The sequence below is a fragment of the Salvelinus sp. IW2-2015 genome, linkage group LG4q.1:29 (assembly GCF_002910315.2).
Source record: "Salvelinus sp. IW2-2015 linkage group LG4q.1:29, ASM291031v2, whole genome shotgun sequence".
In the NCBI taxonomy this organism is placed as follows: Eukaryota; Metazoa; Chordata; class Actinopteri; order Salmoniformes; family Salmonidae; genus Salvelinus; species Salvelinus sp. IW2-2015.
In genome coordinates, this window is record NC_036842.1 from 70,426,498 (window position 1) to 70,443,716 (window position 17,219).

Genomic DNA, 17,219 nt, shown 5'->3' on the forward strand with positions numbered 1-17,219 from the left:
GCTGGAGTCTTGGACTATTTTTACGGCTTGGCCCCGGTGATGTACTGGGCTGTACGCACTACCCTCTGTAGTGCCTTGCGGTCGGAGGCCGAGCAGTTGCCTTACCAGGCAGTGATGCAACCCGTTAGGATGCGCTCGATTGGTGCAGCTGTAGAACCTTTTGAGGATCTGAGGACCCATGCCAAATCTTTTCAGTCTCCTGAGGGGGAATAGGTTTTGTCGTGCCCTCTTCACGACTGTCTTGGTGTGCTTGAATCATGTTAGTTTGTTGGTGACATGAATGCCAAGGAACTTGAAGCTCTCAACCTGCTCCACTACAGCCCCGCCGATGAGAATGGGGGCGTGCTCAGTCCTCCTTTTCCTGTAGTCCACAATCATCTCCTTTGTCTTGGTCACGTTGAGGGAGAGGTTGTTGTCCTTGCACCACACGGTCAGGTCTCTGACCACCTCCCTATAGGCGGTCTCGTCGGTGATCAGGCCTACCATTGCTGTGTCATCGGCAAAGTTAATGCTGGTGTTGGAGTTGTCCCTGGCCGTGGAGTAATGTGTGAACAGGGAGTACAGGAGGGGACTGAGCATGCACCCCTGAGGGGTCCCCGAGTTGAGGATCAGCGTGACGGATGTGTTGTTACCTACCCATACCACCTGGGGGCAGCTCGTCAGGAAGTCCAGGATCCAGTTGCAGAGGTAGGTGTTTAGTCCCAGGGTCCTTAGCTTAGTGATGAGCTATGAGGGCACTATGGTGTTGAACACTGAGCTGTAGTCAATGAATAGCATTCTCACATAGGTGTTCCTTTTGTCCAGGTGTGAAAGGACAGTGGGGAGTGCAATAGAGCTTGCATCGTCTGTGGATCTGTTGGGGCGGTATGCAAATTGTGGGTCTAGTGTTTCTGGGATAATGGTGTTGATGTGAGCCATGACCAGCCTTTCAAAGTATTTCATGGTTACAGGTGTGAGTGCTACAAGTTGGTAGTCATTTAGGAACGTTACCTTAGTGTTCTTGGGCACAGGGACTATGGTGGTCTGCTTGAAACATGTTGGTATTACAGACTCAGACAGGGAGAGGTTGAAAATGTCAGTGAAGACACTTGCATGTTGGGAGTACACGTCCTGGTAATCCATCTGGCCCTGCGGCCTTGTGAATGTTGACCTGTTTAAAAGTCTTACTCACATCGGCTGCAGAAAGCGTGATCATTCAGTCGTCCGGAACAGCTGATGCTCTCATGCATGTTTCAGTGTTACTTGCCTTGAAGCAAGCATAGAAGTTGTTTAGCTTGTGTCACTGGTCAGCTCTTGGCTGTGCTTCCCTTTTGTAGTCTGTAATAGTTTGCAAGCCCTGCCACATCCGATGTGCGTCGGCTCCGATGTAGTACGATTCAATCTTAGTCCTGTATTGACCCTTTGCCTGTTTGATGGTTTGTCGGAGGGCGTAGCGGGATTTCTTATAAGCTTCCGGGTTAGAGTCCCGCTCCTTGAAAGCGGCAGCTCTACCCTTTAGCTCAGTCCGAATGTTGCCTGTAATCCATGGCTTCTGGTTGGTATGTACGTACAGTCACTGTGGGGACGACGTCATCGATGCACTTATTGATAAAGCCAGTGACTGATGTGGTCTACTCCTCAATGCCATCGGAAGAATCCCGGAACATATTCCAGTCTGTGATAGAAAAACAGTCCTGTAGTTTATCATCTGCTTCATCTGACCACTTTTTTTATAGACCGAGTTACTGGTGCATCCTGCTTTAATTTTTACTTGTAAGCAGGAATCAGGAGGATAGAATTATGGTCAGATTTTCCAAATGGAGGGCGAGGGTTTTGTACGCGTCTCTGTATGTGGAGTAAGGTTAAGGTTTTAAGTAAGGAGTAAGGTTTTTTTCCCCTCTGGTTGCACATTTAACGTGCTGATAGAAATTAGGTAAAACTGATTTAAGTTTCCCTGAATTAAAGTCCCCGGCCACTAGGAGCGCCGCCTCTTGATGAGCATTTTCCTGTTTGCTTATGGCGGAATACAGCTCATTGAGTGCGGTTTTAGTGCCAGCATCGGTCTGTGGTGGTATGTAGACAGCTACGAAAAATACAGATGAAAACTCTAGGTAGATAGTGTGGTCTACAGTTTATCATGAGATACTTTACCTCAGGCGAGCAAAACCTCGAGACTTCCTTAGATAACGTGCACAAGCTGTTTACAAATAAAGCAGCAGTTTTTGTGACAAACCATCAGTAGAGGGGAAAATGCGGCCTTAGTGCACTCAATTGTCAGGTATGACTAGATGGACCTCTTGTTTTGCCTGAACCATGTTGACTGTGTTGCCCCATTGTAGAAGAGATGGCCACCTACCTGAGCTACGTGAGGCGGTTGGACTTCTTTGAGAAGCCCGACTACGAGTATTTGAGGACTCTGTTCACCGAGCTGCTTGAGCGCAAAGGATACACATTTGACTACACCTACGACTGGGATGGCAGACCGATTGTGAGTAGCTAGCGTTCACGTGCTAAATAGCATAAGTGTAGTCTCACATACAATAGTCATATAGCAGCTGTTGAAAGACTAGAAGAGTAAATGTGCTGATTAGCATCAGCTTGCTAACTGTTCAGTCCTGTATGTTTTTGTATAATAACTTTGTGTACCGTTCCTAGCTGGAAAGTTGGGAAATCAAAAGTAGAAAATAAATTTAACACAGGTGAAAGAATTAAAAATGTATATTTCCTTGAGCCTTTTTGTTTATCCGTCAGTCTCTCTCTTTCTCTCGCTTTCACTCTCTCTCAGCCTACTCCAGTGGGGGCTGTCAACGTGGACTCGGGTGCGTCTGCCATCACGAGAGAAAGCAACGCTAACAGAGACAGGCCCTCTCAGCAACAACCCCTACGGAACCAGGTAAACACAATAGTCTCACTCAGCAGTTCACTTCAGCTCTGCCTGTTCATCTGAAAAAGCCAATAAATTCCAGAAAATCTACTGGAAACAACAAATTCATGAATATACAAATCCTCATGAAGAATATGTGCATGGTTCTAGTCAATACTATTTCCATTCCTGTCAGTTGATTTGGACATGGAATTTCTCAATAGGAGAGKCAATTCCTAAATTGAAGGAGATTTAAATGGTGTTGGTCCCCACCTTGCCAGCAACAAGGACAATGAATAAGTATTGCTTGCTTGAACACCTTATATTTGTATAAGTGACCTACTGTAGAATTAGTTTCAATGCTATGGAGTTGCATGACTTATATTTAGACAATCCCAAACCCATAATCATATCACCTTAGCTCTCAACCAGCTTTACAGTTTACARTACAGTAAATCCAACACCATTTAAATTCGTACAATTTTAAGGCGAAAGAGTAGTAGTCCATATAGTTTTTTTCAAACTGGGTGGCTTTGCTTATGCTCCACACTTCGAGCTTTCCTCTCAAATCTTTTTTCGGTTGGTTTGGTGTAATATGTATTCTGCCCTTGACTTGCGTTCCCATGCAAAACTAGACAGATAGCTAACAACTAAGTCTTCAATAAAACTCCCAAGGCGTGACTTTTCTTGAATGAATATATTGAAAACGTTTATGTTGTGAAACTGCAAAATACAGAAAATAATATACTTTAGTATTCAATTCACACGGACATACTGTAGCTGTACATTATACATTTGAAGTTGCATAAATACAAAGCACGTGCTACGGTACCATGCATCTGGCATGATGCCAAACCATATAGCTAATTGTTACTCATATGGTAATTGGCTAACTCCTTTCATTACTCTAATAATGTACAACCAGCTATGTAGAATAACAAAGCATATTACACTAGAAACAGTAACAAAACTACAGTATTGTATATTTTACAATTCGTTTGCATGATGCACGAGCAAAGTAATACAGCTAACGGCATACATGAAAGGCATTGCAATTTGTGTGAGTAAATGCAACCAACCAACATTGATATGTAAGCAACTATCAATAACAAGATTATCATCARTAGCTAAATGCTTGAATCGAACTTACAAACAAATACAGTATTTTCCAAGGCTGAAGCGTGACAAGAAATAACTACACTGAAAGACCTGCACCGTAGCGTTGTTTTTAGCTGCTTCTATGCGTGCAGAACGAATTCTCTATTTCCTTTTTGCGTAGTCTTTCTAAGTACCAGAAAGATCCACTAGGGGGCGAATAACACCGTGAAAATACATTTTAACCATTGTAATAAAATAATCTGTTACCTCCTAACAGGATGGCAGCACAATATGGCTTGATTTTCTAACCGTTCTAGTAAAAAATTATATTTCTCAGCATCTCCGATTTTGGAAAAGACCGAAGCAAAAGGAGCTTTCAGGTCGAAATTAGAACCTAACATGTAGTCTCAGCTGATCTTTTAAATGAGTTGCTGTTGGCACCAAAATACCTCGTCCATCTCCGCCTCTGCCTGGCTGTGTTGAACCGGAAAGAGGCATGGAGAGACGCAAAAGGAATTTCACAGCTGGAAGTCCTCCAGCTATTGCTCCCAACAGGCAGTGAAGCTTGCCTCAAATTTGATTGGCTGCAGCTAGAGTAGTTTTACGTGAGTGTGTGTGGCGCTGCGCCCAGGAGTCCCAGACTTATCTCTAATCATTGCTTCAGCACTGAACAACAGCCCACCTGTGTCTCCATTGTTGCTCCAGTATGTGCCAAAAAGGGATTGTAAGAGCAAGATGGAGAGACAGAGGGAAGAGGAAGAAATTGAGATGGAGGGGGGATTTAGGTAGAGGGAGAAAGAGGAAAGCGATGGAAGGTGAATAAGGCAGAGTGGACTTAAAGAAGAGAACTAGAGGTAGAAAAAAGGAGAGAAATGAGAGGGGGAGATAAAGGAAACATCCTTGGTTTTAAGTAGGTCGACGCATATCACCCCATCAGTCTCTCCAAGCACGAGTCGTTTTATTGAGCCAGGACATCAGACACGCAATACAGGACATGACAACCAGTCTGAAATGAACTCGCAGTAATTACCAGTTGAAAGCTCCCAGACTGCGTAAGACCAAAGCCAAAGCCCCCTGCAAAAACTTTATTAGTAGCTAATCCCTCAATGTCCTGTCACGTGCAACCTGTCCTGTCACGTACAACCTGTCCTGTCACGTACAACCTGTCCTGTCCAGGGGAACAGTGATGAACGAGATACATGAGGGAGATAAAGCAGTGCCTGCTGGCCCAGACTACTCAATCAATGCAGCCATGACAAAGAAACAATGCAAGTCTCTTAGGAAAGCCACCAGGGCTTTAAAATATGGTAATACTGAAAAAGATGTCAAACATACATACAGGGTTTCTTATAACTGTCTAAAAACATTTTGCTTTAAAATCACAAATCAAATTAAAGTAGACTCAGTCATATGAAGTAGATTATGGGTCAATTTCCGCAACAACGGAAATTAGTGTTGAAACGTGAGGCTCTACTTCTCCGCTGTTTTGGTCCCGTGGCTACCACGCGGTCACCGCGTGAAGCGAACCCTTGCACATGCGCAGATACTGTATGAGAGAAGTGTTGCATATCGCTCATCTCGATATCGGCGATGCTGCTCGTGGCAATGTCATTTTGCTGAGTCTACCTTTAAATTTCTAATTTTAAAGCTATTGATTTTGCCATACTTTTTTTGTTTTGACATGGTTGTTTTCAACTACTTACACTTATTCCCAGCTTCGCCACAAGTCTCACCTCTGTTTTTCTTTGTTTTCCTGCGTTGCATGGCCTGTTGGCACCTGCTGCTCTCACTCACTTGCACCGCCCACCCACATCTTGCTCTGCCCATCCGCCTCCCCAACCAACCAGACGGCAGCATCAGACCGCAGAGGGGCATGGGATGCACAGCCCCACCGGCAGACAAACTCCTCCTACCTGAGCAGCTCCCACCTGGCCGCAGACAGGCATGGGGGCTCTGTGCAGGTATTCACCAACCACTGAGATACCGACTACTACTTAGTGGCTGGCTTCCAAACCAAAAAACCTGCTTCGTTGCCTATGTCCTTGATAGCCCTCTAGCCCACAGATCCGAAGGGACGTAAAATATGAAAGCAATATGGCAGAAACTCTTCATAGGTGGGGCCCTCGCCACATTGCTTTCACCCGCTCTTTGCTCTTAAGATAGATGTTGTACTGTGTATGCGAAGGTGTTCCACGTGCTGTTATGATGATCAACAGCAAAGGCTGTTCGACAGGGAGGGACCAGCTTTTTCATAGCAGCATGCAGACATTTAGTCTGAGAAGGAGGCAGATGGGGAGAGACCGGTTCACAAGGCCCACCAGACACATGTTCACTCACACTCGAGCAAGATCCTTTCCCATTAAGGGAGACCGGGAGTAGAGTTAAAGGCTAATGAGCCACATGAATGACACCATACATGGATGTCTGGAAGTGGCTAAGCTGTATGGAGGGTTGTATGGAGGGAATTCAGTAACTTCACTTTAGTTTATATTTCTGTCATGAGGGCCTACGTAAGCATTCATTACAGAGCTGATGTCATAACAGCTTATGACAACTGGCATTACGCTTACTTGAAACTATTAGTTGTAGTTAAGATAGTTGGCTAGAATAGTTTTTCAGAATTCACCGATAAATTGGTCCACATGGATAAACTAAAGGCATAGAAACCGTAAATGACTTAGTAACAGGAAATACATTCATTTCCATGACAGAATTAAAAAGTCATTTTGGACTGACCAATTTGAAATACATTCAACTTAAGTTACATATCACACAATATTTTGAACATCAGAGCAACCTTGAGGGAATCTTATTTGAGTCAGAAACCAAGACTTAAAATAACTGATATTGGCACAAMATGGGGGGGAAAGTTGGCGCATAACTAATGAAATTACAGTTAATGAAAATGTATGTCAATGCAGTATAAACTAATGTATAGAATTTATCATACAAGTGAAAAAAATCACATTCTACAGCACAACGGCAGAGTCATGTCTGAAGTGTAAAACTAACAATGATTCAATAATCCATGTTTTCTGGGAATGCTATAAAGTCCAAAATGTATGGGTGGAGCTAGAAAGTTGGCTGTCAGAAGTATTACAATGTAAACTTAATTTTAATCAGTCTGTCTGCATATTAAAAGACATGGCATATGAGGGTATAGTGATACCCAATGGACTGGACGATTCTCATCACTCATCTGGAAAAKACTTTTGACAACGTGGAAATCAATTAACACAATGGAAAAATCGAATGATTGATTATTGAAATGGCATCTGCGACCAAGGAAAAACAAATCGGTACAATTTAAGGCCATGTGACAAACAATAATGCAGGCACTAAGGATGGAGGTGTGAGCGTACGGGTCTGGGCAGAGGAGATGTAGTTTATTTCTGTAAGTTGTTTGCATATTTATGTTTGTATTTGGAGTGGGGGAAAAACATAATTTTTTAAATAAACTAATACAAAATTGAGTTAGCTAGCAGTAGACCTAGCCAACATGCATACATGAGTAACAGTTTTATGTGACTCGTGACAGTGTTAAGTTGGTTGTCACAAGATGTTATCATGACACTTTGGGCTATAGTATGATCATGACCGTGTTTTGTTAATCTTACGACGCAATGTCAATGTTGGCATTTAGTCATCCTAGCAGAATTATCTTTATTTTTGCATGACTGATGTGACTTTTTTTCCCATGTGCCTCAGGTGGTCAGCTCCACCAATGGGGAACTGAACGCCGATGACCCAATGACGGCCCACTCCAACGCACCTATCGCAGCGCAGGCCGAAGTGGAGGTGGTGGATGAGGCCAAGTACGTTTCTGACGCTTTTTCTCCTGTCGTAGCTAGCTTGCTCTCTCCCCATTTTTGCTTGGTCATCTGTCCCTTTCGATAGCACTTCGTTTTTTAGTTGTAATAAAATGTTATTTGTCACATGCTTCTTAAACAAGTGCGGACTAACAGTGAAATGCTTACTTTCGGGCCGTTCCCAACAATGCAGAGAGAAAGAAAAGAGAAATAATAGAAAAGTGAAACACTGAATAATATGCTGAACGAAAATATAAACATGCAACAATTTCTATGATTTTACTGAGACACAATTCATATAAGGAAAACAGTAAATTGAAATAAATGTTTTCGGCCCTGATCTATGGATTTCACATGAATGGGAATACAGATATGCATCTGTTGGTCACAGATACCTTTAAAAATATATATATTTAATAAGTAGGTGCGTGGATCAGGAAAGTAGTCACTATCTGGTATGACCACCATTTGCCTCATGCAGCACGACATATCTCTTTCGCATAGAGTTGATCAGGCTGTTGATTGTGGCCTGTGGAATGTTGTCCCACTCTTCTTCAATGACTGTGCGAAGTTGCTGGATATTGGCAGGAAACATATTGGCAGAAACATGCTCAATGGGTGACATGTTTGGTGAATATGCAGGCCATGAAAGAACAGAGACATTTTCATCTTCCAGTAATTGTGTACAGATCCTTGCGACATGGGGCCGTGCATTATCATGCTGAAACATGAGGTGATGGAGGTGGATGAATGGGACGACAACGAGCCTCAGGATCTCGTCACGGTTTCTCTGTCCATTCAAATTGCCATCGATAAAATGCTAATTTGTTTGTTGTCCATAGCTTATGCCTGCCCATACCATAACCCCACCGCCACCATGGGTCCCTCTGTTCACAACGTTGACATCAGCAAACTGCTCACCCACACAACGCCGTACACGTGGTCTGCACTTGAGGCCGTTTGGACGTAGCAGTAGCATATGTGATGAGTAAAAAAAGTTAGTGCAATGCTGATAGTCCAGTTAGCTATTTGGTATTTAACTATTTAACTAACTATTTAGCTGTCTTATGGCTTGGGGGTAAAAGCTATTCAGGGTCCTGTTGGTTCCAGACTTCGGTGCATTGTTACCGCTTACCGTGCGGTAGCAGAGAGAACAGTCTATTACGGGTGGCTGAAGTCTTCAACAATTTTTAGGGCCTTCCTCTGTCACCGCCTGTTGTAGAGGTCCTGGATAGCAGGGAGCTCTGCCCCAGTGATGTACTGGGCCGTACGCACTACCCCTCTGCGCAGCGCCTTGCGGTCGGATGCCAAGTAGTTGACATACCAAGTGGGGATGCAGCCAGTCAAGATGCGCTCAATGGTGAAGCTGTAGACATTGTTGAGGATCTGAGGGCCCATGCCAAATCTTTTCAGCCTCCTGCGGGGGAAGAGGCATTATTGTGCACTCTTCACGACTGCGTTTGTGTGTTTGGACCATAATAGATCCTTAGAGATGTGGAAACTGAGGAACTTGAAGCTCTCGACTCTCTTCACTTAAGCCCTGTCGATGTGAATGGGGGCATGCTCGGCCCTCCATTTCCTGTAATCCATGATCAGCTCCTTTGTCTTGCTGACGTTGAGGAAGAGGTTGTCCTGGCACCACACTGCCAGGTCTCTGACATCCCTATAGGCTGTCTCGTGGTCATAGGTGATCAGGCCTACCACCGTCGGCAAACTTAATGATGGTAATGGAGTCGTGCGTGGCCACACAGTCTTGGGTGAACAGGGAGTACAGGAGGGAACTAACCACACAACCCTGAGGGGCCCCTGTGTTGAGGGTCAATGTGATCGATGTGGTGTTGCCTACCCTCACCACCTAGGTGCGTCCCGTCAGGCAGTCCAGGATCCAGTTGCAGATGAAGATATGTCCAGGCTTTCAAAGCATTTCGTGGCTACAGATGAGTGCTACGGGTCAATAGTCATTTAGACAGGTTACCTTGGCGTTCTTGGGCACAGGGACTATAGTGGTCTGCTTGAAACATGTAGGTATTACAGACTGGGTCAGGGAGAGGTTAAAAATGTCACTGAAGACGTTGAAGAAATGTATTGGAAGACGACTTATTAGTGGTATTTTGGGTAATTTCTTTACTATGACTCTTGCTCAGTCCATGAGACTGACTAGCTGTCCAATTCCAACCAGTTTGAAGTACCGTGAAAGTGTATTAGATGCAAGAAATCAAACTGCCTGAGCTGGGATAAAATCATGTCCAAACAAGTTGTCTCTTGTGGCAGGAACCTGTCGGGACCGGGTGGTAAACTGATAATCTTTTGGTTCAGTTAGTTTCAAACATTCTTAAAATTTCTGATTATCTGAATTATTTTAGTCTGAAAATACACTTTCTAGCTAAAACAAAAAAGAACAAAATTCCCCTCGTATACTTTCACCTTTCTGTCTTTGTTTTAGTTTCCCTTGCATGAACTGCGATGATTGTCCTTTCCCCCACTCTGCCCAGCCACACTCTTACGTGTGTGTGCATGCATGTGGTTCTACCTTGCACAAGGACTATCTTGCATCGTTGTCTCGATCTCTGTACAGTATTAATCTGTCTTTTTCCCTCACACTCTCTCTGTAGCTGCGTGAAAATGCTCAACCTGTGGTGAGTCCCACTCCCATACACATCAGCCATTCAAAGGGAGTGGACCAGACTAGCACTAAACGAATACCGCCAGACTAGCACCAGACAACATATCCAGCACTGTGTTGATTTATTGGCTTCACCCTTGACATTCCATTAAACAAATAACAATGTTGCTTTCATATTGGATTTGAGGCTTCTCACATGGAGTGACTAATATCCTTTTCACACTACTAAGAGGAGCTAAAGTATGATTATGTAGCTCAACTGGAAAGACTAAGGCCAAAGCCACACAGTGCTTCTCTCCGTCAAGAACAGATTTGTGATGGCATTCGTATGGGGTTCACAAAGAACTGCAACGTTGGTTATACAGTAACCTGCCTGCAACCTTGTTCGATCTAATTGTAGAACATTACGGAAACATTTTGTGCCAGCTGGGTAGCATACAGTCTGGGTTTATTCCCTCCCCATCACAAGCTCGCTCTGTTCTCACGTCACACTCTCYCACTCCATTTTTATAACTGTTAAATGTTCACATTAATTACATATTTGAAGTTGAGTAAGTTTGGAGTGATTGCAGCATAATATTGAGAGATATAGATTGTCAAGTAACTTTCCTCTTCTGTCTCTTAATCCTTTCTCTTCAGGTGTTGTTGCTTCTTCAAGCGAAAACGGAAGAAGAACACTCCACGGCAGAAATGATCTCCTGCTACCCTGTCCGGTGTCGCTGAGCGAGTTTGGTTTTAAGGAAACTAATGAAGGGACATTTCTGGGAGGGAGTTGTGACAGAGACTTGTTATTACAAGAGAAAAAATGGGATTCTTACTGACCTGGACCTACTGAATGGAACTACTATACACATGAAGACCTTGGCCACAAAGTCCTTTCTTTTCTTTTCTTTCTCGGTGGCTGAATGGATGAATGACTAAATTTGACTTTTGACCTTTCCTCTGGATACTGGAGGATGCCTGAGGACATCTCTTCATCTGCCCCAGTTTTTTTTCTTTCTTTTGCTCAAGCGGAGATCAAAAGTCAAGTCTTCCCCTCTCCATTTCTCTTTTCAGGTGTGAGGAGACCAGTCTAGCAGTCTATAGACCTCTATCACCTTTCTCTTTCTTTCTTGTGTCTCCTCTTTCTCTCTCACCAAACCCACTCACATCCACAGTAAAAGCCGGTCTTAAGCTGTCCCTTTTGCTTTTTGTTCATACAAATTTATGTCTGTACATACGTAGGTGTGGATGTTTGTTTGTTTGAATGTGCCCTAATGGCTAATTGGTTCATATGCCACGAAGCTCCTCCCACTCAGCCCTGTTTGACTGTCTTTTGAAGAAGGCATTATAGATGATGATTCCTAGTCCTGAAGTAACCTTGCTCCAACCCTAGACACCTCCATGGTCCCTTGTAGATCTGCAAAGATGCCACAGATTCTTTCAAATCTATCAAGAAGGGTCTGCAGGTTGATTTGGGATTGGCATAAGTAGTCAAAGCAGAAAGAAACGGTAGATAAGGAGGGAACACCAAAAGAAGCACTTTTCTAATGCATCCTTGCCAGAAAAAAACCTGATGAGTACCAATTCACCTCTAAACAATCACTAAATTTGCCTGCTGCCTCCATATGTGTTAAAAACAATTGTGCTAATTTCAATGATATGCAAGAAAAATGTTAGACCGCAGCGAGTGACCAAAGGGATGTGTGTGAACAGAGGACCTATTATGTTACCACACCAGATTTAGATTTAACTGAAAATGATTTGTATTCTAGATCCATGTTTGATGCACTGGTCATTATTACCCACCCACTCCTTTTCAGCTTTTCAATTTCAGGCCAATTGTAAAAACATGTTGGCCAATTGTAAAAACATGTTGGCCAATTGTAAAAACATGTTGGCCAATTGTAAAAACATGTTGGCCAATTGTAAAAACAAAAAAATAAAAAATGTTGGCCAATTGTAAAAATAAAAAAAATAAAAATGTTGGCCAATTGTAAAAATAAAAAAAATAAAAATGTTGGCCAATTGTAAAAAATGTTGGGGGGGAGTATCACCAATAGATCTGTTATGAGTTGCATTTCGCATTGCTTTTGGTAACATTGCCGGTACCTGTAAACTGGTCCCTGTTATCCACAAACACCTAACTTTGTTTCTGTGTGGATTTAGGAAAAGTTGCTTCCAAATGCTGATCTAAGGTCAGTTGTAGATTTTTTTTTTTTTTTTACCTCAATGTTTAAAGCTAGGATTGGGCTAGAGTGAACTGACACCAGATGTACACTTTAGGGTGGCTTCTACCTCCAGTCTGTCTGTTTTGTAATGAATCTGGGACAAGGAGAACAGACTTGGCTCTCCTATTGATTTAGATGCTACTGCTCCTCCTGCTGGCCTTACCATGTAATGCCTTAATCAGACCACCTCTCTTCAGAGCCTATCAGGATAGGCATCTGTTCACTGCAACAACACACCAGCCAATAAGAAGACATGTTGACAAGTCTGGTTCCTATAGAGCAGTGTTGCTCAACTGGATTCCTGGGGTACCTTATGGTGTTACATATTTTTGTTCTAGCCCAGCCTGAACACCTGAATCACCTAATTACAGGTTTAATGATTAGTTTAGTATTATTTTTGAATCAGGTGTGTTTGCTGGGCTAGAACAAAAAATGGAGCTGCGGTGTGGACGCTCAAGACCTGGACTTAAGAAATGGAAGCTGTAGAGAGGGAGACTATACAGCTGCCTCAATGCCCCTTAGAGGTCAAAATTATTTAGCCTGTGGAAATGGTTGCGTTTTAGGAGGTGACACTGTGGTCTCTCACTTTAAATCAATTTTAGCGCAGACAAGGTTGAGAAAGCAGAATTTGAAGATTTCAAATAGAGGAACCTCAATTTCTTTCCTCTAAGGTCATCAGAGTGAAAGGAAGTGAAGGGCCTTTTTTTATTCTTCAGATATGCTTATTTGTGTTTCTCTGCAGTCAAAACATTTGAGGTTGTGAAATGCTACATTTTACAATAATATTCTACCCTCTTGGTAAACCTCAGTGTTTACTCCTGAGTGGTTATCTTGTCTGTTTTCAATTTATTTTGTTTTGTGTTGTCAATGTGAACTGAAAATGTATGATGTCCTGTAATTTGTATTTTTTTWATCATTGAATGATCTTGCTTTTTCATGGGGGGAAGTATTTAAACAGCGTTTGAGTGCACTACTTATTTTGTACCTACTGTTGACTGCAGTTAGAATGCCAGCCTCGCTCTCTACCATCTAGATACTATCCACTGTTTCACTTGTGTGTTATGGAAATGGTGGAAAGAACTCTGTGGCTTTGAGTCAAGCTGGAAGAATTGTCAATTTCCTTATGCTTCTATTGAATAACTCCCTTGTACACAGACAGACACACGGGCTTGTGTGATACGTTCCTATGATACGTTTTTATCTTTGGAGTCAGTTCTCTAGCTGTCTTTTATAGGGATGGACAAACAGAAGCTATGTATATTTTTGAGTAACAAAGCAGTTTTTTTTGTGCTGTGTGCAAATGTTGTATTCTTCCTTGAAAGTGTATGTCTTGAGTAAGTATCTCTGCAGTTTAAATTATTTCAAACGTACTTGAATTGAAAGATGTGGGACGAGTCTTAGTCAAGTAGTGGAATGTCAGGATTTACTCAAATGCCATTGTCTGACTAAATGATGTGCTTGTGAGTGACCTTAATTCATGGATGGTCAGTTGATTCACCCACCTATCATTCAGACTTTCAGACATCGCTGCTGACCACACCAGGATAATTGTGAAGTGGGTAAAAGGCTTAGGCTGTTGTGTCATGTGGTGTCGCTCTCCTTCTCTTGATCTCTCCCTTTCTCTCTCCTTCACCATGTTGTTTTTGGTGGCTTATTCCCTTCCTTGAAGTAATTAGTGATATATAACGTGATAGTTGAAAGAAATGGCTTTTCCCGTATGGATTTCACCTGTCTAGTCATGTCCAATCAGTGATTACTTGAAGGAAGAGAGAAAGGACTGTATTTATCCCAGGCCTTTTGACTTTCTATGACACTGGTGCTGCATGGAGGTGCTGACCCCAGTGTTTCTTGAGAGAACAGAGGATATATTTTCCACTAGTTACCACAGCCATATTGTCAAAATTGGCTATATCGTAAACATGCATGACACTTTTTGGTCTTKATTTAAGGTTAGTGTTATGCATAATATTAGCAGTGTGGTTAGAGGTAGGTTTAAAATTACTTTTTTAAGAACATAAATCGTAGAAGTAGGGGGTGTTTATGACTTCGTGGCTAGGGTAACTAGTGAAGACCAGAGGACTTTTACTGGCTTATTCACCGGAGTCCCACACGCCCCCTGATGGCAGTATATATTTGCCCATGCAGCCTTCTGATCCCACTGGGGGTAATTTTGACGCTGCACATTCCTTTTCCTCCATGACATGTTAACGCAACCTCCTCCGATGGCAGGGTTTGTTTGAGATGTCACTCACTGTATCAGGATGCGCTGACTATGAATATGTATACCTCAGAGAAAAGCCATTACTGTCTCTAGCACACACACGCACACACTTTTTGTTCTGTCATCTCAGTCTTTGCTCCCCAGTGCCAGCTTCATGACCTCTAACCTTCCTCTGGTGCCATGGGTGCTGAAATGTTAACATGTTGTAGACATGAGCCCTATTCTCTGCTCTTAAGATGGTGCCATTTTGACACTTGCGTTTGGTGGGTTAGCTGTATCATTGCAAGTGCTTTTGGAGAAACCATTCAGAAATATTGTTTTGTTTTTTGCCATGTTATTGCTTACCTGCTGTCTTCCCAGGCCGTGCTTGTGTAACAACCATACCATCTCAGAATTGGTATGGTTGCGTATTTCTGACATTACATAAAAGGTCTGTTATTTTGCTTTAGATAATTTACGTGACTAAGAATTCATGAGGCTTCTACTATAGTAGTATTGCTTATGATTACACATAATTTTTTTCATTAAGTATTCTTGACCTGCTTTTCTTGCTTGATCCCAACAACCAAAGTTATTGTTTTGGCATCCTTGTTTTCTTGTCATTGTACTTCCTTAATATTAATGGAACCACTTACTTTAATACATACTTGAAATGTTTTGCCACAGTTTGTGCAACATGTACATATGTACAGTCACCTATAAATGATCTAGATGCTACGGGGGGGCATGACTTGGTACCCTCTCCATCAGCAACTAGAAGACGACACTGAGTCAGATTTGCTTTGACCAGTTGTATCCTCGTCATGTCTTCTGCATCTAGGGGTAGATTAATTCAACCTGAGGTTTTCTCATTGGCTTTAAGCACAATTATTATTGTACTGGTATGCTTTTGTGTATTTTTAAAGAATACTATCTTGCTTGAATGAAACGGGTCCATCAGGGCCTTAATGACCATTTTCATCGTTGCTGGTTCCTTTTTCATTCTCACTGTCATTCCAGACAATCTCTCCACTTCCTCAGTGTTGGAGAGACCATTTATCGATGGTTGCTTGCATTTGTCCACAAATGTGTAGGGCACGAGCTGCAAAGACTGCTCAAGTGAGGTAGACTTTTTCCGACATTACGTTCAGAGTTGTTTAAACTGTAGACCTCCAGTGGTTAGAGACAAGACTGCAATATTGTACTGATTATTTTCAATTGTAAATTATGTAAAGTTGATTATGTTCAAATGGGAGTCTATTTTCTTGATCCGTTTTTCTTTTCTCCCTCTTCAAAGCTGTCTCCTGTTCTGGTAATAGTTTCAAAGCTATGAATATGAGTCAAGTATTACAATTGTATTATGAATATTACTGTGTTGAAACATGAATGTTACTTCAAAATGTATTTGAATGCTTTAACCTGGTTAAGGGCTCCAATCGTGAAGAACCCCTTTTTTTTTCAGGTTTTTGAAAGATTTTTTTTTTTACAGAAAGAAACGAGGTCTAGACTCTTTCTGTCTTAAAATGCCTACCCCCTTCGCCCCCAGAAGCCTCAAGTGAAATGTGTCTTGGGACCTTTCCAAAATCTTACTTTTTATTCCCTCCTAACTTAAAGGGGAAATCAAGTTTGCACCCTTTTTTATGTAAAATAAATCTCTCTTAACCTTTACTCTTGGCCCTGTGTTTCCTTCAAAGTTTTTGAAGTCTATTCGGATTCTTGAATACACTTTAGTTTCATTTGATGAGGACACAATGTGTTATGAAATTTTATATTTATTTGTGTATATAGCTGCCTTAATGTTGCTGGACCCCAGGAAGAGTGCTAATTGGGATTCTTGATAAAAACAAATTTCCTGACGACCCGCCCTCAGGTGGTGAGGTTAGGCAATAACGCTTCCGCCACACTGATTCTCCACACGGGTGCCCCCCAGGGGTGTGTGCTCAGCCCCCTCCTATACTCCCTGTTTACCCATGACTGCGTGACCACGCATGACTCGAACTCAATCATCAAGTTGGCTGACAACATGACAGTGGTAGGCCTGATTACAAACAATGACGAGATGGCCTACAGGGAGGAGGTTAGAGCCCTTGCGGAGTGGTGCCAGGAAAATAACCTATCCCTCAACAAAACAATGGAGCTGATCATGGACAACAGGGAGCACCATCCTCATTGACGGAGCCGCAGTGGATAGGGTCAAAAGCTTCAACTTCCTTGGCCTGCACGTCACTAAGGACCTGAAATGGTCTCACCACACTGACAGTGTTGCCTGTTTTGCATGTTATTTTGGAATGAATGTGTCACGTATCAGTTGGGAAACAAAGTAAAGACAAATGTATTGAGTGAATGAAGTCACATACAGTCTCTTGCTTTCTAAAGGCAGGTGTTTCAGTCTAGCTCAGTGCTTTCGGTGGTGGAGGGGCAGCCAGTGGAAAATACA

At 42.5% G+C, this 17,219-nt stretch overlaps 1 protein-coding gene across 7 annotated transcripts in view; it reads left to right on the forward strand.

Moving 5' to 3' along the window:
• Positions 1-16,450, forward strand: part of LOC111962458 (casein kinase I) — a 69,520-nt gene extending 53,070 nt beyond the window's left edge. For 2 of the 7 annotated variants that reach the window (XM_023985555.2, XM_070443070.1), the window contains 4 exons: positions 2,319-2,467; positions 2,765-2,872; positions 5,788-5,901; positions 7,649-16,450. In XM_023985555.2, the coding sequence (XP_023841323.1) occupies positions 2,319-2,467; positions 2,765-2,872; positions 5,788-5,901; positions 7,649-7,837 (560 nt within the window). In that variant the 3' untranslated portion in view covers positions 7,838-16,450. The remainder of the gene's footprint in view (positions 1-2,318; positions 2,468-2,764; positions 2,873-5,787; positions 5,902-7,648) is intronic. The other 5 variants (XM_023985557.2, XM_023985560.2, XM_023985558.2 and 2 more) reach the window with 5 other exon arrangements.
• The last annotated feature ends 769 nt before the right edge of the window (positions 16,451-17,219 follow it).